We start from the raw sequence: 23,841 nt of genomic DNA on the forward strand, positions 1-23,841 counted from the left end.
TACTGTACAATACAGGGCCCACAATAGGTCACTGAGGCACTGTGTAAAATATAGTCTGAACTACTATCAGAGTTACTGTACTATACAGGGCCCACAATAGGTCACTTAGGCACAGTGTAAAGTATAGTCTGAACTACTATCAGGGTTACTGTACAATACAGGGCCCACAATAGGTCACTTAGGCACTGTGTAAAGTATTGTCTAAACTACTATCACAGTTACTGTACAATACAGGGCCAACAATAGGTCACTGAGGCAAAGTGTACAGTATAGTCTGAACTACTATCAGAGTTACTGTACAATACAGGTCCCACAATTGGTCACTGAGGCACTGTGTAAAGTATAGTCTGAACTACTATCAGGGTTACTGTACAATACAGGGCCCACAATAGGTCACTGAGGCACTGTGTAAAGTATAGTCTAAACTACTATCACAGTTACTGTACAATACAGGGCCAACAATAGGTCACTGAGGCACAGTGTACAGTATAGTCTGAACTACTATCAGAGTTACTGTACAATACAGGGCCCACAATAGGTCACTGAGGCACTGTGTAAAGTATAGTCTAAACTACTGTCAGAGTTACTGTACAATACAGGGCCCAAAATAGGTCACTGAGGCACTGTGTAAAGTATAGTCTGAACTACTATCAGAATTACTGTACAATACAGGGCCCACAATAGGGCAATGAGGCACTGTGTAAAGTATAGTCTGAACTACTGTCAGAGTTACTGTACAATACAGGGCCAACAATAGGTCACTGAGGCACAGTGTAAAGTATAGTCTAAACTACTATCACAGTTACTGTACAATACAGGGCCCACAATAGGTCACTGAAGCACAGTGTACAGTATAGTCTGAACTACTATCAGAGTTACTGTACAATACAGGGCCCACAATAGGTCACTGAAGCACAGTGTACAGTATAGTCTGAACTACTATTACAGTTACTGTACAATACAGGGCCAACAATAGGTCACTGAGGCATAGTGTAAAGTATAGTCTGAACTACTTTCAAAGTTACTGTACAATACAGGGCCAACAATAGGTCACTGAGGCACAGTGTACAGTATAGTCTGAACTACTCTCACAGTGACTGTACAATACAGGGCGCACAATAGGTCACTGAGGCACTGTGTAAAATATAGTCTGAACTACTATCACAGTTACTGTACAATACAGGGCCCGCAATAGGTCACTGAGGCACTGTGTAAAATATAGTCTGAACTACCATCAGAATTACAGCATAATACAGGGCCCACAATAGGTCACGGAGGCACTGTGTAAAATATAGTCTGAACTACCATCAGAATTACAGCATAATACATGGCCCACAATAGGTCACCGAGGCACTGCATAAAATATAGTCTGAACCACAATCAGGGTTACTGTACAAGGTTCACCCTGTACAATACATGTACAGGGCCCACAATAGGTCACGGAGGCACTGTGTAAAATACAGTCTGAACCACAATCAGGGTTACTGTACAAGGTTCACCCTGTACAATACATGTACAGGGCCCACAATAGGTCACTGAGGCAAGGTATAAAATACAATCTAATCTACTATCAGAGTTATTACAGCACAATACGTTACTGTACAATACAGGGCCCACAATAGGTCACTGAGGCGCTGTGTAAAGTATAGTCTGAACTACTATCAGAGTTACTGTACAATACAGGGCCCACAATAGGTCACTGAGTTAAGCACACAGTTGTTGTAAACTACAGGACTCCCTAGCTCACAGATGCACTGTGTAAAACATAGCTGGTATACTGATCTGCCCACCAAGACACTGTGTCAATATAGGGAAGGGATGTCACAGATGCAGAATTTCAGTCTCAGGTACCCCACCCACCCANCTGGTATTTAAAACATTTGATCCATATAAAACAAATCACTTTAGATGTGGTCCTAACCATCAGAAAGTTTTCTGTGACTTAATGTTTTTTTTAATATAGTCATACAACCATTTCTTTCCTTTGAATTTACTGGCAGGTTGTAGATGAAAAATAATATATTAAACCCTCACATGTGAGTAACAAGATGTGGTAATATTTACACATTTACTTCACAAAAGTTCATCATAGGCATCCATGTTGTTATGTCTCAAATCAGAAACATCAACACCAAAGACCTTTTTTGGCAATCAGGAAATAAAATCATACAAAGGCACACCATTAACATATTAACACAAGGATACCTCTTTAATTCACACATAACTAATGAGTCTTGCTGAAGTCATTTCATCACATCTCCAACATAAACAAAATACACAGCAGATTACAGCCATGACTAAAAGGCATGAGGAAACAAAATGATAACAAAGTTGCTTGTGAAGTTGTAAACATATTCCAACATGACCATCCCTCTATCATCCCTCGTAAGTGAAAACAACATGTGGCTGGAACATTGAGATTTCTTTTAATTTGTTTGTTTACCTTGGTGGAAGTTTTTGATAAGAACATACGTATACCCAGGTACAGATTGTCAGGCCAAGCTTCCTTTCATTTTCAAAACAATACTGGGCTAACTATCTCACTGTGGCATTGTAAAAATAGGCTGGCCTTCATCTTTATGAATAATGGTCACATAAGCCCACATGGTCGCTGTGTACAATAGAGCTAAGGCCCAATTGGTCACTGTGCCACTGTGCTAAAAGCCTAAAAGTATACAGTCTCACTTTGGGCCCCAACAGAGTCATTATGTAAAACTAAGACCTACATTTTGTACTGGGTCATTTCTGCCAACAGTGTAGATGTGATCTGAACATGTCCATTGGGTCACTCTCTACAATACAGAGAGCCTATTGGGTCCCTGTGCCACTATGTTATACAGTCTGGGCCCCAAACAGAGGCCCTATTGTATTTGCAATGTGAGTTATAACTTCAATATTCTATAACTTCAATATTCTTTTCTACCCACAAACCAGTATCCTTGATATTTCAATCTCAATATATCTTCTGAACTGTTGGCATAATTATCACCTTTATCAACATGTATCCTCAAGTGGAATAATCAGCCATCAATAGCGTGTTTCATCAGATACAGTATATTTTATGAGAGATATACAGAATCAGCTGATGTAAAAACTTCATAAAACTTCATAAAACACATTTAAAACACTAAAATATTCCTGATTTTGTACATATGCCAAGCCAGGATATTGAACATGTTGGAGATGTTAGACTGGTTTGGAGTCAATCTTTCCCAAAAATAGTCCATATAAATGTATCTGATCAGTAAAAACAGGGCGTAACTCATCATCAACTGTTTTATTTATGTTACATAAACAGGTCTTTGTTTTGCCCACTACACACACATCTGTAGCAAGTGGATGCAAAGAAACCTTACATACAATGAATTTGTTATGCTCGGCTCCCGAAACATAGGTCTATTATCCAAGTATTTTTCCTTCTTATTTTTACTCCTTTACAGAGTGTCACTTGTCTCCTTTCTCCACACACAACTGCAATTTAACAGCAGATTATAAATTATCTCCCCTCCATGACACCATATTAGAGGGTGGATTATTTCCCCGCCATGAAAACCCAATTAGATGGTGGATTATCTCTCTTCCACACAACAGCCCTGTTTAGTATTAGATGATGTATTATCTCCTCTCAACACAATAACCCTGTTTGATGGTTGATTATTTCCCCTCCATACAACATCTCAGTTGGATGGTTGATTATCTCCCCTCCAAACAACATCCCTGTTTAGTGTTAGACTATGTTTTATACCCCTAGCCTCCATACCGCAAATCTGTTAGATGGTTGATTATCTCCCCTCCACACAACATCTGCGTGAGATGGTTGATTTTCTCCCCTCCAAACAACATCCCTGTTTAGTGTTAGATGATGTATTATCTCCCCTAGCATCTACACTGCAAATCTGGTTGATTATCTCCCTTCCACACAGCAAATCTGTTAGATGGTTGATTATCTCCCCTCCAAACAGCAAATATGTTAGATGGTTGATTATCTCCCCTCTACACAGCAAATCTGTTAGATTGTTGATTATCTCCCCTCCACACAACATCTCAGTTAGATGGTTGATTATCTCCCCTCCAAACATCCCTGTTTAGTGTTAGACTATGTTTTATACCCCTAGCCTCCATACTGCAAATCTGTTAGATGGTTGATTATCTCCCCTCCAAACAACATCCCTGTTTAGTGTTAGACTATGTTTTATACCCCTAGCCTCCATACTGCAAATCTGTTAGATGGTTGATTATCTCCCCTCCAAACAACATCCCTGTTTAGTGTTAGACTATGTTTTATACCCCTAGCCTCCATACCGCAAATCTGTTAGATGGTTGATTATCTCCCCTCCACACAACATCTGCGTGAGATGGTTGATTTTCTCCCCTCCAAACAACATCCCTGTTTAGTGTTAGATGATGTATTATCTCCCCTAGCATCTACACTGCAAATCTGGTTGATTATCTCCCTTCCACACAGCAAATCTGTTAGATGGTTGATTATCTCCCCTCCAAACAGCAAATCTGTTAGATGGTTGATTATCTCCCCTCCAAACAGCAAATATGTTAGATGGTTGATTATCTCCCCTCTACACAGCAAATCTGTTAGATTGTTGATTATCTCCCCTCCACACAACATCTCAGTTAGATGGTTGATTATCTCCCCTCCAAACATCCCTGTTTAGTGTTAGACTATGTTTTATACCCCTAGCCTCCATACTGCAAATCTGTTAGATGGTTGATTATCTCCCCTCCAAACAACATCCCTGTTTAGTGTTAGATTATGTTTTATACCCCTAGCCTCCATACCGCAAATCTGTTAGATGGTTGATTATCTCCCCTCTACACAGCAACCCAATTTGATGGACAATAATCTCCCCTCCAAACAACCACATAATGTATTACTGCAAATGTGCAATATAAGTCACAACCTTCTATCAACAACTCATAGTCAGATGAGTTACTGCCTTGTTTTGTGAGGTCACAAGTATTTTCTATTCTACATCTGTGATAAGTCACAACATCTAATATATTTTCCAACTCTTTGAGTGACAAGTAGGGATGTCACAATATGCCGAGTGAACCATGAATCACGATATATTGCAATAAAGAATGAATACATATCCAAATAAACATTATTGTCACAGATAAAAGGGGCTCATTTTGAAAAGAAATTATTGCCAGAATGTTCATAAACTGTATTGTATATCATACAGATTACAATATGAACTTTCAACAGATTCCCACCCTCAGTAATAACCCTGTTAATGGTTATTGACATATAGGTAACTGTTAAAATGTGTAGGAATTTACAAAGTTTAAACACCTAGCAGCTAGGCAGGAAGATAAGCTTCTGAAAACTATTATGATACAGCAATATTTCATTTTGTATTTTGATACGACACAATATTTTGCAATATACAATCACTGTACTGGTTTTCGCTATATCGTGACAGCCCTAGTGATAAAATATTTCCATCTTTATCCTACTTTATGAAATGACATAACCATGAATATACCAAACAAAATGTGTTATTATATTGCACAAGATTATGTCGCTTAGTTTCTTATTATTAACAAAGGCTGGTAATAATTTGGGATATAGTTTACTTTTGTTTTTTTACCACTTACTTGACCACAGTTTGATCCGCTGAACATCAAACTATCAACCAAAACCAAGGATACGAGACTAAAAAAACTTAACGAGATTAACAATGAAACACGGCCTTGCATTTCCTATATATAAACATGTACAAGGCAGTTCTATATATAAACATGTACAAGGCAGTTCTATATATAAACATGTACAAGGCAGTTCTATATATAAACATGTACAAGGCAGTTCAATATATAAACATGTACAAGGCAGTTCAGAGACCTCAACTGAATAGGGGATCGTAATGTCATTACAATCGTGACATCATTTATTGTAATGTTGCAGATCACTGGTCGATGCTGGTTGACGGATCTTCCATTAATTAAATTACTTCCTCAATGAGCAATAAATCGATACTGTTAATCAAATACATTGGCATTAACCTGCATTTATACAGAGCTACAGTTCCTTGATTCAGAAAAAAAGCATAACATGATAACATGCGTTATCTTCAATTTTTTCTTCTCCTTTACAGAATTCAATATTTATATGTAACAAAATCCTGTTTAATATTTAAATAAACTATTTACATTGTTTATGTTGCACATTATACGAAATATGTGTGACTTTCACGCGAGACTGTCGACACAGGATAGTCTTCAGTCCCGTAAACCAACTCAGTATATAGAACCGTATATTTCATATCACAGCAGGGAATGCCTTTTCTCAGATCTTGATTTTATTAAATTCTTAATTTATAATAGAAATAGAAAACTGACTTACCCTCCGCATGGCTCGTCTATTTACCAGTTCATCACCGCTAAATAATCCGTCATTTTCCTCCATCCAGACTAGTATATATATACAGGCAGTAACAACAGTTCTCTTATTGTTACCTCACACATCCATCACTGCTCTACTCTATCCATGGTTCTCCTATTAACACCATTTGAATCCACTTATATCTTTAACAATAACAGTTTAGCAGCGACTGTTGAAACTGTGTATTAATGCTATTTTTCACAGGTATATATATATATCTCTTCAGATGTGTTTCAGCACTTTGTTTTTAGAAATATTTATCAGAAATATGACATGTTTTCCGACTTCAGTCACACTTTGAGAACAGAAACCATGTGACTAATGTCATGTACATTTTGTACATGGGTAGAAAACAGCTGGAAGATGTTGGTAATTGTACAGGTAGGACTGGTGGCAGTAAATGGTTGAACGCATTGAATACAGATCATGTTGCCTCAACACCCACCTCTCCAGCTAGGCTTCATCAGTTTCTATGAATGAATTCATAAAACAGATGATGGTTTGGTATACTTAGACTGGGGCCATAACAAGGGGAGCAAGGAGCTGTCCAAACATGTAACATTCTAGCAGCCATATCATAGGAGAAGCAAGAGGAAGCAATAGGCAAATATCCTTTTTAGACGAATACATCATGTGGACCCTTTAAAACCTAAACATGTATCATTTAGTAAAGTATTTCAGGGCTGAATAAAGTAAAAATATGAGGCCTACATGCTTTAAATTTTTTCAGCTTTTGTTTTTAGCATATTTGGCACTTGTAGCCTTGAAGTTGGGTCAAGGTCATTCAATTGATCATCCATAATATTGATAAACTAAAAACCCTATAATAACTGTTTTTAAATAAGCTACCTGGCTAAGTGTATTTGATTAGCTTGTGGTAGACTATGTTATGTCAGTTATATGATTGACCATGGCAATCACAAACAATCTTCATCACAAATGGCTGTTTTTAACAGAAATTGATAGGATTTTACTCAAAGAAACACACGAAAGAATAACTTTCAATATACAGGTAACACATGTACATGTATATGAGGATAGATATAGGTACATGGTACTGCCACCTTTATTCTTTATGGGATCCAAATCATCAAAGTCCACCATGAGTGGTACATTGTATATCTTTCCATGTGCCATCTCAATAGGTATAAGTACAGTTAAAAATCAGTGAGAACTCATATTTAAATCTTGCTCCTCACATGTGCTAAATAAGCAGAAATGGTTCTAATGAGACAGCTTCTGCATGGACCTTAAAGTAATGCACGTTTATGTTGACAATTAGTTAATTATTTTCACAGAAAATTCAAAGCAATTCTACAAATTCATCATGTTTCCAATTATTATTAGAAAATGATTTCCCCAAGAATTTATGGAGCTACCTTTATTCCATCTAGCCAACGTTACAGACTGTTTTACATAAAGAAAGGGTTTTTTTGCAACAAAAATTGAGCTTGATGCTACCAGGCCGTTATGGTTGCAGTTTCATCACTCCATCAATACTGCCAATGATACCCACAGGGAGTTATGCACGCCACTATAATAATCCTGACAGGTCACACTGCTTCTCCATTAAAATGTATAGATACATGTATACACTGATTACCCAAGGGGAAAGAGTCATTACAGCAACAGCAATAATGTGATGCTGGTCACGACATGATGAAGATTGTCTCCCTTTGATACTGTGTTGGTATCTGTGCCTTTCATAGTATAGGTGTCTATAAGTATGTGTACCATGAATTTATATGGTACAGAGTGTACTTTTGACGAAAGTAAATTTGGCAATTTGGTCAATTCAAGATTTGAATAATGAAAATTTTTAATAGCCTACCGTAAAAACCCATGTAATTTGTGCACCTATGTAATTTTCGCAGGTACTTTTTGAGGCTGAAAACATGAAAAAAGCTTCTACTCGAATATTTTGCGCACCAAAAAAAATCTGAAACGAAAACGATGTTCATGTTCTGAAAATCTTATATCACTAAAGCACTTTCATGCAGGGCTATCCAGCACTTTTTTCTTTGCCTAATTTTGGTTTTCTGCTGTTGAGAACACTCTAAAATATAGAAATGGCACCTGAGCATATCTAATTGATATATTATAGGTAAAATGTATAGCAAAGGGTGATCAATGAACCCTGACAGGCACCTACTTTAAATAAGCCAGTGAAAGTAGTGGCAATTTTCACGTATAACTTTCTCTACTCGTCATATTTAGAATTTCAACAATGTAACGACTACATACTGTATTTACTAGGTCCTTACATCGTCTACAAGACTCGTTTATAATGGAAGTGGACAGAGGATGGGATCATAAATTGGGGTAGCCCCCATCTCTTCTAGATATCTATGTAAAATTTGAAGGGATGCCTTTTTTTTTTCATTAGTTTTGACCCCAGAAACAATTAATCCAGATATTTTGACCTTAAAAATGATTTAATTCATATCAAAATATGTATATTTGATGATATATCATATTGATTAACTCTGACTTACTTGAATATTTTCCCTATACTTGGCAGGTAATTTTCACTGATGTCAGAACAATGAAAAATAGTGCAAACTACTACGTAGTTGCTCTTATTAAGTCGAAGTCATAAAATATATTATTTGTGTATAGGGAAAAAAGCAATTGTCAATTGTTCTCATGTGAATTAGTTATGTCTGAAGGTGAAGTTTCCAGGTAATCAGATTTATAGGAGAGAGAAGTTTCACAGCATTAATGACAGATTATATATATTTATACAAATGAAATTATATAATATTTTATTTGAGAATCTGTAATAATAAACACAACAGCTATTTCTGTATGTACAGCAACAACAATTTACAATCAATACGTAACAGAACTATACCACCACCTATAAGGATCTCTATTTCTGGTTCTATATAACACTTGTATACTACAAAAACGGGGCAGCAATAAATCTAATTAACCATTGATTTTCGGGTCGTTGACTTCCCACTAGGAAAGAGATGATAACCCTCTCAAGTCTTGGACAGGATTATGGCTATTTGTAAGGACACATGGCAGTTCCAAGGTAGAATGAGAGTAACTTTAAAAGATCAATACCAGACAATCAGTATGTGACAGGCTAGACTGAGTGTGACTTCAGAAAGTCAGTACCAGACAACCAGTATGTGACAGGCTAGACTGAGTGTGACTTCAGACAACCAGTATGTGACAGGCTAGACTGAATGTGACTTCAGCCAACCAGTATGTGACAGGCTAGACTGAGTGTGACTTCAGACAACCAGTATGTGACAGGCTAGACTGAATGTGACTTCAGATAACCAGTATGCGACCGGCTAGACTGAGTGTGACTTAGAAATATCAACAGTTCATGTGCCCATCAGGCTATAGGTCGAGTTTGACTTTATAGCCTCGACTATTCAGTGTGAATAGATATATACATACATATAGACTAGACAGTGTATGAATACTCAATACATGTCTCAGAGTCTGGCTGTCTAAAATGATCAATATTATGCATCACTTACAATTTTCACAACGATTCTTGTAGATTTATTTTCAGGCAAATCCTGAACATCTTTTCAAACTTTTGATGAGTACCATCACTAAGAGATATGATGGGACAGTCCTCATAAATTTGGTAAGTCCCACATGAAATTTAGCTCAAGTACAGGGCTCAAATATCCAAGTCCAAAAACACACTGTTTACAATATCAGTCTGCCAGGCTAGACTTAACATAATTTAGAGGAACAACACTAATATACAGATTTGTCTGACAAGAAGTGTCAAGTTAAATCATTCACCCCTGAAGACACATTTGAACTTGTCCATTTCAAAGGTTGGAATAGTTCATTATGAAATTTCAGGGGTGAATGAGTTAAACTAGAAAACTGTAGAGGATCAACAACAATCTACAGGTCTGTCTGGCAAGACTATAGAGCTAAGTGTCAAGCTGTAGAGGACCATAACGTTAAAACAAACCTACAGATATGGGTATATGATTGACCTCCTAAAATGGCTTTTGACCCTCAAAGAATTAGAGGCTTGTCGTGATATGAAGATCATGTTATAATATTCAGATATTTATAGCATAAGTTCTAAATTAGAATCTATAATCTTCTTGAATCTGTTCAAGCTATTGATATTTGATAGCTGGTCTAAGAAGGGGTATATCTCAAAATATACTTTAATTAGAAACATTTATACATGCTAGAAATATGAAGACATAATCACAAACTTATAGTTATACTGCAAAATCAATAATGATTATAACACTTAGTTGAAGATAAACAACAATAACATATTTTTAAATAAAAGAATTTTCAAATTGTACCTCTTACTAGGACTGTGTTGACTGTGATAGCTGAATCTTTCTGGATGCTTCAATAACATATTTCAGTTTATACAGAGATGTTCCCCAATGAGCGGTGATTGGTTATCATATTTCTATAACTTGAGTTAGTTAATTTTCAAATTTTATAAGGCAAGAGGTTTATCGTAATCAACCATAAATCACTGTCATTCTATGTTAATTAAAAACCATGCAAGTGATTTAAATTAACCATTACAGGTGTTGTGTGTATATGAACATAGTTTAAGTTTAAACTACAAAATAGTGATACTGATTTATTGTTATTTTACTGTTTGATAATTATGTAATGCGCTAATGAATCATGGTCTGAAGTAGTTCATCCAAACCAATCTGTATGTTCATGTATTCTTTGTATATTGTTTCTTTAATTGTATGTTGTTCTTCTAGCTTAGCATCTATACCTAAGATTGGATTAATAAGAATATTAAGTTATTAATATGTTAATAATATTTTGATTGGTAAGCAATTTTATTTGCATAAAGTTTATAGCTTTTATATATAGGTAATCCAACACATGGGTTACCAGCTGGCCAATATATGATACAGTGGTCAGCTTTCTTTGTGTTATCAGGTTTCAGCTATAAATCATATAGGTCCTTAGACCCTCAAGTCAGCAATTTACATACCCCAATTTGGTTACATGACTGGTCAAACTGACCAATAGATGTCATATGTCAGCAGGGCACAAGAGCCAGCAGCTGACCAATGAAATGTTTACTCCCTATGGAGGACAACCCCCATGGCCAACATATGCTGTCCTCTAACATCTCATCACTTAATTTCACTTTAGAATTCTCTGTCGAGGCAGCGGCAGGCATTTCATATTCCCACCCACCCTTACCCAATTTTGTATTTGTAGTTTCTATGTTACTTTGTCTAGTGTAGTATGAGGACCATAGTTTAAGTTTAAACTACAAAATAATGATACTGATTTATTGTTATTTTACTGTTTGATAATTATGTAATGCGCTAATAAATCATGATTTGAAGTAGTTCATCCAAACCAATCTGTATGTTTATTCTTTGTATATTGTTTCTGTAATTGTATGTTGTTCTTCTAGCTTAGCATCTATACCCGAGATTGGATTAATATACATATACTCAATCAAACTACATTTTGTAGTTCCTATTTTAAAGACTCAAAATAGATTTCGATTCATGAGAAATATTGGATCACAATCTTTTTTATCTTTTATAAGTTTTATCTCTTTTATCACATATATACTGGTATAAGTAAAAAAAAGGAATTCAAATACATATTACCTGATACCGATAAGTTTCACCATTTTTTTTTTTAATTATCTCCCTTTCATAGAATCCTATACTATTAAGACAAGTTCACTCTATTGAGCACATTTGATTTAGATTCCAAATTAATTTGTAAACTATATAACAAAGATAAATGCAAGTAAGAGAGTGAGAGATTGTGGTCTTCTTATAATAGAGCATGTATTTTTCTGTCTTTCCTTCTATGTGATACTTGTAGCTGCAATGTACCATCAAAGCAATTATTGCACTTTAGCATAATTATTAAGCAATCCCTCAGATCAATTAATTAATATTGCAATCTTGCTTTTTGACAGCTGAATAATATTTTTTTTTAAAGGACATGTATGCAAAACTTGATAATATTCTATGACATGACAAATTTATGTATAGTTATAAATTTCAAAATTACTTCAGCAAGCAAATATTGAGGTGCAGGATCTGAGTGTACTGTACCATTTCATATTTGTAATATGTAATTTTAGATTTATATAAAGACAAGTTCACATATCCAGATTTATTGCAAGCATATTTTTGAAAGTTCGACAAATCTGACCAATACAAAATTGATTTATTAGCCCCAGACATCAGCCGAGTATGTACATCCCTGCATATATATGCCAGAAGTGTAAAGGGAAATAATCCAAATAAGAAATGACTGACGTTGTTGGCTTAGCATCCATGTTAACATACTTAATTAATATACATGTGTATTATATATAAGTTATATAAACATTGAAGAATATAGGAAAAGCTAGACAATTTTCAGCGGCTATATATACTCAAGTATGTTTTTAAGAATAGCCAATCTAGATGAAAAAAGGAACTTGGGAAATTTGATATTTAATCTATCCATCTGGATGTTCAGTACTATATATATAGTTAGCTGCATGTCTTATTTTACACCCTTTTTGTAGCTATCTGATGTTTAATTAGCATGATCAATCTAACATGATCGATCAACAAAAGGGTTTAAACATATAGCTTGTTCATGCAATGGAACATCCAAACGATCGCATCCACAATTTTTTTAATAACTTTAATTTTGTGCTTGCTAAACTTGATTCTGCCTTTGGTCACTCCTAGATAATAAGGTCATTTTATATACTGACCTGTTCTAGTGAATTATAAATGTGATGTTAGGTAATATTTTATAACATAAGTGTAGGCAAATTCATCACATTAGTATGGGTTTCAGTTAATAATTTGTCCGAAAACGCATGTATCAAAATGACGACGAGCACCAGTACAGAAAAAGATTTGACTGAAATTCCTATAAATAATCATTGTTGAAAACACGCATGAATGACGTCACGCAGCAACCATTGTGACGTCATCAAGCCTTCCATGGTTTTGCTCAAAGATGCAGGCAGTTTTGTGACCTTCAAACATTTCACTTATATAAATGTAAAATTTTGAATACTTATGTTACACAAGTCGTACTGATACAAACAGCTCCAAGTGTGTATGTAACAATGATAAACATTGAAATAATCATGCGATTGTACAGCAGTACTTTCAGGCCGACAACAAATTCTTTTCATATATATCAAGCTAGAAAATTTCTAGATGGTATTTTAATTGAGGTGTTGTAAGATGGCTGAACATTAGACGCAAACAATACTTTTTAAAAGATACTGGTTAATTGCATTGTATTCTAAATACAAATTGCATGGAAATAGAAAATGGAAAATCAAATCTTTCCGATTGTCATTTCCATAAACAAGCATAGAATCGTCAGTACATTGTACCAAAGTACACTTGTAGAAAAAACAATTTATTTGCATTGACGGCTCAGTCGACCATAACTTGAACTGCAAATAGCGTCGAGATCTAATGAGTATTTTCAATTTGTATGTATAATGCGTAAATTTACACTAAATCACAACCATCAGGCCTCAGATTAATTACTTCAAGTTGACGCGATGTCCATCACACAGACCAAGTTTTTTAAGATTTGTTGTGTTACAAGATATTTTATAACTGTTTTAATTAATTATAGGCCTATATCACTTTTCCCTTTTTATATTTCTTCTTGTCAAAATATTTGAAGGCTTTAACTGTGTTGAAAAATATTGTGACATTATTTACCTCACATCCATGTATTATGACATCATATGGCATTTTCGTCACAGGGTGGCGAATTTGGGTGCATCGCAAATTTGCCTGCACTCATGTTAGACTTTCAGAATTGATATTCTTTAGTGCACAAATTAAATGCAACTGCATTGTCTTATTTATTGGATTATGTTGAAAGAGTAACACTTTTTCTTATTCCTTATGTTTTAAAGTATTTTCTATGGGTTTTTTTCTCATTTATATTACTTTGTTCCCCATTTTAGTAATGAAATTGTTACTGTACTGACAGTAAATATATATAGCCCCAAGCTTAAGGCAGGATTATTAATATAAGTCGTATGAGGGGTTGTGATTAATTTGCTGAATGGAATTTAGGATTTTATATTAGAAGTATTCAATTCCATAAGCCAGAATGTATTATTCTGTATCGTTAAGTGATTCAGAAGCATGAATCATCATTTGTTAGACATTTTGCTGTCAATGATGAAGATGCAGACGAAGTATCGAATTTCGCTTTCATTACTCTGTTCAAAATATGCATGCAATCGTTAAACATTCTCACCTTTGTTATGATTTCATTTCAATCCATGAAGATTTAGATACTGTGTAGTATTTTAAAAAATTGAAAGTTCCGCTGGAAACAGTAAAACATGTAGTAAAAGGCTTTCCAACAATGGCGAAAAATTATGAAAATTGACGTGGATACACTTTTCGTATCTTCCAACAATAGAGAGCTCCAATAGAAGTCGGCTTCTGCTGCGACACTAATATCATCTTTAAAAGTGGTGATATATTTGGTAAATAAACTAATGTGTGGTACTTTTTACGATCATGGCGTATATTCGAATGCTTCGTTAATAAATATATGTCAATGTTGTTGAAGTTTACTTTCGCTTTCGCTTTGACCTAGATCTATTCAAGGAAAAACAATGCTGCTAGTACACGTAGCCTATTTGAAGGCAATGCCATTTTTCTAGAATTATACGTTGGATGCTTTTCTTCTCTGAATATGTCTGATCGTCTCTCTCGTTTTCTAGCAAAGTTACTTCGTCATGATGCTCGTCAAAGAGGTCTTGAAGTCTCAACCGGTGAGTAAAATGTCACTAAATATGTAACAAGGTTATGTGATCATTTTTTTCAGCGCAACATTATCAGAGAAATAATCTATAGCAGGAGGGTATATGGGATATGGTGTATCATCTACAGCATCACTTCCTCTATATTTTTAGTCCAAAGAGATTATACATGTAATTCTAATTTACAAATCAGTTGTCACCTGATCAATATAGGTTTAATTTGCTCTCAATACTTTTTTTTTCAAATCATAAACAAACATTTTATGTTTTAATTTTGCAGACGGATATGTCGAGGTGGAAGCCATTTTAGAACTACCTGAAGCCAACAATTCCACAGAAGACGATGTACGCAAAATTGTAGAGAGAGATAGAAAAGGAAGATTCAAAGTGAAAACTAGCATATTCAATAAATTACAAATAAAGGCAACACAAGGACACTCCATGCAGGTAATTATTATGTAGAAATACACCCACAAATAAAGGCAACACAAGGACACTCCATGCAGGTAATTATTGTGTAGAAATACACCCACAGTCTCTCATAAAAACACTTAGGAATACTAAATTATCCTTGAACTATGAATGTTTTTGTCCAAAATAACTGACTATCCCCTTTTTAAAATCTCTGCCCCATCAAAAAATGTTAAAAGGAGATTTTAAGTTATTTCAGAATTGTGATGTACCAGAGTTCAGACTTTATTATAGAGTTTGACCAAAGTCAGCTAATAAAACTAAACAGTTGGTATTAATCAATGAAATATTCTTTCTATTAACTGACATTTAAATATTTAGTTCGAGCTTTATAGACCAGTGTAACAGGAGAAATAGAAAAGCACAGACAGGCTGGGATTTGAACACTGGACCCTCCAAACTCTAGACTCTACCAATTGAGGTACCTGGTCACTGTTGATCAACAAAGTCCAGTTCTGCTACATAGGCATCGTCAAGTATACATAAAGTTTAGGGAATGAAGGATGTGTACATGTATGTGCTTAATAGGCTTATATGTATCCTCTACAATTATTATATACCAGTATATACAGATATTATCAGCCAAATTGTTCAAATAAGGTTTGATTTGTTGTTTGCAGTTATCAGATGAGGACCTTACACCCATTACCCATGCAAGTGATGCCCGCGTTGTCCTGCATGGTTCTCGCAGCCATAATTGGGAATCTATCAAAACAACGGTAAGAATAATTGCCTTGAATCATTGAAAGGTTTCCACGGTCATATTTAGTTTTGCATATATAGTGATTCAATTATAATCTACAGAGTTATTACCCTAATGTGTACTGAAATAGCTATTATTTGGTCTTTTTAAGTTCAAAGAGCACTGTCCAGACATTTTGTTCCTTGAGATACAGGAAGTGACACATACATGCACATAGATGTGTAGGGGATCTTGAGTTAGTATTTGACTTACATTGATCTGATGTCACTTTCTGTATTTAAAGCATCATGCAAACTGCACCATATACAAAATTCGCAAAAAACAGTTCTTGATTTGTTTGCCCTTGCCATTTTATGGATATTACTGTAGTAAAATAAATAGCCACTTCCTACCAACTTGGTTAGGGAGCTTTTTTTCCCTTTTTTTTCAGTTGAGCATAATGAAGGGAAGTAAAGCAGAGGTCCTGGGTTCGACTCCTAACAAAGGCATTGAAAAGATAATTACTTCTGTTACATAGGGAATGACATAGAAATGTGTTGCCCACGTCCATCAATCTTGTCCCAATACAGTGTATTTGCTGTTGTGGTTTCAGTTCTTAACAGATTGCTATCAATCTACATACAAAGCTCAAGCTCCAAGAGAATCCCTTCATTGTCTTTGTATTTCAATGTTCAAAGCCAAGGTCACCAGTGCTATTTATAGAAATTTGTCAACCAATTCAGTGACGACATTCATTAATTTCTTGACAGATTCAATCAAAATTAAAGCAAAGTTCAAGTATCAGAATAGCTTCAAGGAGATCTTATTCCAGGTTCCATGGTCAATGCCAATATCACAAATACAATGAACAGTTAAAAATAATGCATAGGAGTGTAACAGGAGATAGAAAAATGCACGGCCAGCCCAGGATTCTAACCCGGGACCCTCCAAACTCAAGACAGATGTCCTGCCACTTGAGTTACTTGTTCACCGACAATAGACTCTGTCCAGTTCTGCTACATTTCTTCCGCCTTTTTCTTAATCTTGGCCCCAAAGACACAACTATATTTACAACCCAGATTCTTGAAACAAGGGTTGGTCACAGGCACCACTGAAACAGGAGAAGAAAAAATGCAAGCCGGACCAGGGTTTGAACCCAGGACCTTTCAAACTCTGGATGGATGCTCTACCAATTGAGCGCCCTGGTTGCAGAAGATCAACCCAGACCAGTTTTGCTAAAGGAACATGTTCATTTATGTCAAACAGACTTCATGACACTGAAACTAACATGTAACACACAGAATTGGCAGTGTAAACTCAATGATGCCATTTGTAATGTAACACACAGACTTGATAGTTTACTCACCGACACTGGCTTCGGTACCAGTAACTGTTGAGTGACCTCCAGATCAGAGCTGGACCGACTTCTTTGTCGTGATATTTTCAGTCGACTAACAAGTTTGTTAGGTAAATGAAGCTGTTCCTTTATATCCTTCTGGAAGTGATTGTTGTTGACCTCAGGCTGCATGCTTAAATTCCTGGTGTATACCTGTTATATGTAGGTTGTGTGTAGACTTAGTTACTTATGATCACTATCACACTAAAACATACACTAACATGTTCAGGTGGGTGAATTGACTTCAGTCATACTGCCTTTTTAGAGTCTATATATAATGAAGGGTGTGTACAAAATGCATGATCTACCATTGCTAGTGTAATAAAGCCCCATCTCCTTGTAATGCTGATTCAACACTATTGTTTGTGTCCTTAAGGATATCCTGTGTATACAAGATACCTGTGTACAGAGGATACCTGTGCATACAAGATACCTGTGTACAGAGGATACCTGTGCATACAAGATTCTTTTGTACAGAAGACACATGCATACAGAATATACCTGTGTACAGTGGACACCTGTATATAAATATATCTGCGTACAGAGGACACCTGTATATATATATATATATATATCTGTGTACAGTGGACACCCATGTATAAATATATCTGTGTACAGTAGACACACATGTATAAATATATCTGTGTACAGTGGACACCTGTATATAAATATATCTGTGTACAGAGGACACCTGTATATAAATATATCTGCGTACAGAGGACACCTGTATATATATATATATATATATCTGTGTACAGTGGACACTCATGTATAAATATATCTGTGTACAGTGGACACCCGTGTATAAATATATCTGTGTACAGTGGACACCTGTATATAAATATATCTGCGTGCAGAGGACACCTGTATATATATATATATATATCTGTGTACAGTGGACACCCATGTATAAATATACCTGTGTACAGTGGAAACCTGTGTATAAATATATCTGTGTACAGTGGACACGCATGTATAAATATATCTGTGTACAGTGGACACACATGTATAAATATACCTGTGTACAGTGGACACCTGTGTATAAATATATCTTGTGTACAGAGGACACCTGTGTATAAATATATCTGTGTAAAGAGGACACCTGTGTATAAATATATCTGTGTACAGTGGACGCCTGTGTATAAATATATCTGTGTACAGAGGACACCGGTGTATAAATATATCTGTGTACAGTGGACACCTGTGTATAAATATATCTTGTGTACAGAGGACACCTGTGTATAAATATATCTTGTGTACAGAGGACACCTGTGTATAAATATATCTGTGTACAGAGGACACCCGTGTATAAATATACCTGTGTACAGTGGACACCTGTGTATAAATATATCTGAGTAAAGAGGACACCTGTGTATAAATATACCTGTGTACAGTGGAAACCTGTGTATAAATATATCTGTGTACAGTGGACACCTGTGTATAAATATATCTGTGTACAGAGGACACCGGTGTATAAATATATCTGTGTACAGTGGATACCTGTGTATAAATATATCTGTGTACAGTGGACACCTGTGTATAAATATATCTGTATACAGAGGACACCGGTATATAAATATATCTGTGTACAGTGGATACATGTGTATAAATATATCTGTGTACAGTGGATACCTGTGTATAAATATATCTTGTGTACAGTGGATACCTGTGTATAAATATATCTGTGTACAGAGGACACCTGTGTATAAATATACCTGTGTATAGTGGACACCCATGTATAAATATACCTGTGTACAGTGGACACCCATGTATAAATATATCTGTATACAGTGGACACCTGTGTATAAATACATCTTGTGTACAGAGGACACCTGTGTATAAATATACCTGTGTATAGTGGACACCCATGTATAAATATACCTGTGTACAGTGGACACCTGTGTATAAATATATCTGTGTACAGAGGACAACTGTGTATAAATATATCTGTATACAGTGGACACCTGTGTATAAATATATCTGTGTACAGTGGACACCTGTGTATAAATATATCTGTGTACAGTGGACACCTGTGTATAAATATATCTTGTGTACAGAGGACACCTGTGTATAAATATATCTTGTGTACAGTGGACACCTGTGTATAAATATATCTGTGTACAGTGGACCCCTGTGTATAAATATATCTTGTGTACAGAGGAAACCTGTGTATAAATATATCTGTGTGCAGAGGACACCTGTGTATAAATATATCATGTGTACAGTTGACACCTGTGTATAAATATATCTGTGTACAGAGGACACCTGTGTATAAATATATCTGTGTGCAGAGGACACCTGTGTATAAATATATCATGTGTACAGTTGACACCTGTGTATAAATATATCTGTGTACAGTGGACACCTGTGTATAAATATATCTGTGTACAGTGGACACCTGTGTATAAATATATCTGTGTACAGAGGACACCTGTGTATAAATATATCTGTGTACAGAGGACACCTGTGTATACATATATCTGTGTACAGAGGACTCCGGTGTATAAATATATCTGTGTACAGAGGACACCGGTGTATAGAAGATAAAATACCTGTTATGAGGATATCTGTATGTAAAAGATACCTCTGTACAGTGGATACCTGTAAAACCTTATTATAGAGGGCACCTGTATGCAAAAGATGCTTGTGTACAGAGGACACTTTGTTTAGAAAGATACTTGTATACATTTGATCTCCTGTATAGTGGACTCCGTTTGGAGGACCATGTGTAAAAGAACATTTGTACTGATGATATCTGTAGGTAAAAGGCACTTGTTAAATAGGACATCTCTATGTAAAGGAAACTTGCATATACTGAATACCTATGTATAGAGGATGACACTATTGGGAGGGTCATGTAGGCATTCATTGGTATGGCACCAATCATCAAGGATCTGGCCGGGTTTGCTATTCCGTCTTTGCATATTGCAGAGTTAGCTTCTCTTGTGAGCAGGTATTGATTGTTACATCATTGGTTTGTGTGAGAAAATTACGTCGTTTTCTCAAATATTGATGACGTTACTCTCACAAACAAATGACGTAACAATCAATACCTGCTCACAATAGCAGATAACTCTGCAATACGAAAAGACGGAATAAGTGTTCTGATGCTCACCCTGTCATCAACCTCACTTTCGTGTTAATTGTGGAGACCTTAATACAGAATTAAGAATAGTTGATTGCTGTATTTTAAATTGTAATTGGATATAAGCAGGTACATTGTATTGCTAGATTACACAAGAACATATACTGCTACTGTGGTATTTACGGTAATTGTATGTCTCGTGACACACATTCTGCCAAGGATGTCTTCCTGTTTGTTTGGGTGTTTGGTGTGTAACTCCCCTAATACTGGTGTGCGATGCAGTCATATATTGTCTGCTGAGATGACCTTAGACAGACCGACACATAGATACAGTGGAGGGAGTTCAATATTTGTATACCATCTTATATATATATATATATATAAACAAGCTTTCACAATCTCCTTCATGAGGCTGTTAAGTAATACTCACTCAATCGAAAGACATTATTGGAAAAAGAACGATCCAGAGTATGTAAAAATGTAAATGAAAAAATATATCTGATGAAGCATTTCAGTAAATGATACAATTATATTTTTTAAATGTTTAGCAAATAAGATCTTCACTCATTGTGACACATAGTAATAATGACTGTTAGGTGTTTACGATGTCTGTGTAAAACACTGCTAGTACTGAGGAGGAAATGGATTCTGACTGTTGATCAGTAACTTCAGCTTGAGCTAATTGATATGTATAATCAATAGCTATATCATAAATCTCAAAGTATGAAGTATGTTCTAAATCAGAGGTAATATATTATTTAATCTACTACTTGCAAACAAAAAATCGGAGACATGATATTTATTTTTAAATTGAATCCTGACTTATGATATAAAATCAGTGATATTATTTAATGTACATATAATATAAAATCAGTGATATTATTTAATGTTCATATATATATATACTTATAATATAAAATTAAAGCTGTTATATATATATAATATTTAACCTATTTCTTAGCTAAAAACATAAATATGTCATTATTTAATCTACAAATGATTTAAATTAGAGATATATAATTATTTAATCTACAAATTATATACAGAGATATGTTATTATCTTATCTACAAATTATATAAATCAGAGATGTATTATCCAATCTAAAAATTATATAAATCAGAGATGTATTATCTAATCTAAAAATATTATACAGAGATGTATTATCATTTACCGGTAATCTCTAAATTATGAAGAAGAAAACAGAGATATTTTTATATTTTTACATATTACTTAAATAAAATCAGAGATTTCGTATTTGTAAGTTTAGCTACTTAAAATTACATGAAACCATATATTTATTTTTCTATTATTAGTACTTATATAAAATTAGAGATTTAATCTGCTAAATTCTAAATTATTTGAACATGTACCTTAATGCTATGGTAAGCAGCACAGGGGCATGGATCGCTTTACTTGTAATATTAAAAAATAGTGGTCTCCTCTACTAAAAGATACCATTTAATTTTTTGATATTACAAGTAAAGCGATCCATGCCCCTGTGTTAAGCAGTATATAATACTGTATACTGTTATTAAAGGCCTTACATCTGTCATTTTATTTGTGTTGGCAACCATTTTGTTCATTGGCTTTATTTCAAAACACATGGCTGAACACTTAGCCCACAACAGTGTTGTCCCTATGAAGTTAGAGAACTATTAGAATTGTTCAGCTTTAGTGATAGACAAAATGTTACTGAATTAAGATATTTCTTATTTGATTTCATGTATTTTTTTTATATATAAAATTAAAACAATTTTACCTCAGTTTAATACGGTAGATGTAGAAATCTGAAGATATTTAAATAAATGCCATTTTTAACTAATGACCGGGGTCATCAAATTCAGGTATAATGTGAAAGGATCACGAAATTAAATTAATATTTTAATAAGCTCATCAGCTGGTAAGATTTTGTTCTGTTCTTTTCCATGTTGCAGGGGTTTTCAACACCATGTGTTTTATTAAACTTGCAGGGTTTGTCAAGAAAAAGAAGGGATCACATTCATTTTGCTCAAGGAGAAAGTGGACAGACAAGTGGTAAGTTAAAAGCTGTGAAATTTGTTTAAACCATATTGGTTCAATCGAACTATACATTTTTGTTCCTAAGTTATCATTTAAACTCATTTACTTAGAGCATTTTCTTTTATTATCATGATTGATTTAACTTAACAAATTACAATTGGTTTTACCCGTTTAATGGGGTGAATCAAGTATGCCAGAGTTCTCCCCCTTTGCTGGGATAGTTTAGCGTTTTGACTTGTGTTGGCAGGGTTTCCTTCTTACTGTGACATTGCCATCGAGATAAACCTGAACAAGGCATTAAGAGGTAAGTGTGATATATTACTGAAAATCATGTTCAATAACTATACATTAACATAGCTGATATGGATTCTCAAAAATGTGCATATTTGTGAAAATTAATATACTATTCCCCAAGTTATATTGTAGTTGATTTGCTTCTCCAGAGGTTCCTGTTCTAAACATCAGGACGTTTTAGATGTCAATGTCTGTATTGACCAATACAAACCATAACATGTTCTACTTGGATTATTTTCTTTTTGTGTGTAAGAAATTGACTATGACACGATTTCGATCTTAAAGATTAATTGAATTTATTGAAAATATATTGACTTTATTTCCCAGAGACTAGAAAGACTTAATACTGAGTACTACATGCGGTGCAGGAACGCTTACCCTTCCGGGGCACAGTGGTTTGTCTTCGATAGTTCTCTGGGGGTTCAGGATGTTTGTTTTTATTGTTTGTAGTCTCCTCAGTTCTTGTTGTCTTTTCAAAAATGACTTCTGACTATGTCCTGGCTTGTTTACTGAAATATTTACTCAGATTGTCGATGATCGAGATACTTTAGAACTACATTTGACAGGAGACATCATGATTGGTGTCACATGTGTTACAGCGTATGTTTAATCTGTTAGAGGTCGCGATGGCTTGTTGGTTTTTTATGTGTCCCAAATTTCTGTTGTTATACGCCCGTCGAAGACGGGGACGTATTATGTTATCATGTGAGCGGGCGGGCGGGC

At 35.0% G+C, this 23,841-nt stretch overlaps 2 protein-coding genes across 6 annotated transcripts in view; one reads left to right on the forward strand and one right to left on the reverse strand.

Annotated features, from left to right (window-relative positions):
• Positions 1–18,042, reverse strand: part of LOC110461813 (ras-specific guanine nucleotide-releasing factor RalGPS1-like) — a 98,552-nt gene extending 80,510 nt beyond the window's left edge. For 3 of the 5 annotated variants that reach the window (XM_021515491.1, XM_021515490.1, XM_021515489.1), the window contains exon 1: positions 17,690–18,042. In XM_021515491.1, coding sequence (XP_021371166.1) covers positions 17,690–17,851 — 162 coding nt within the window. In that variant the 5' untranslated portion in view covers positions 17,852–18,042. Of the gene's footprint in view, positions 1–6,364; positions 6,893–14,656; positions 14,924–17,689 lie in introns of those variants that run through there. The other 2 variants (XM_021515495.1, XM_021515492.1) reach the window with 2 other exon arrangements.
• LOC110461815 (tRNA 2'-phosphotransferase 1-like) overlaps positions 15,004–23,841 on the forward strand; it is a 14,249-nt gene continuing 5,411 nt past the window's right edge. The window contains exons 1-5 of the mRNA XM_021515500.1: positions 15,004–15,182; positions 15,451–15,617; positions 16,262–16,360; positions 22,776–22,839; positions 23,072–23,128. Coding sequence (XP_021371175.1) covers positions 15,104–15,182; positions 15,451–15,617; positions 16,262–16,360; positions 22,776–22,839; positions 23,072–23,128 — 466 coding nt within the window. The 5' untranslated portion in view covers positions 15,004–15,103. The remainder of the gene's footprint in view (positions 15,183–15,450; positions 15,618–16,261; positions 16,361–22,775; positions 22,840–23,071; positions 23,129–23,841) is intronic.

This window comes from Mizuhopecten yessoensis, unplaced genomic scaffold (assembly GCF_002113885.1).
Source record: "Mizuhopecten yessoensis strain PY_sf001 unplaced genomic scaffold, ASM211388v2 scaffold10685, whole genome shotgun sequence".
Classification (NCBI taxonomy): Eukaryota; Metazoa; Mollusca; class Bivalvia; order Pectinida; family Pectinidae; genus Mizuhopecten; species Mizuhopecten yessoensis.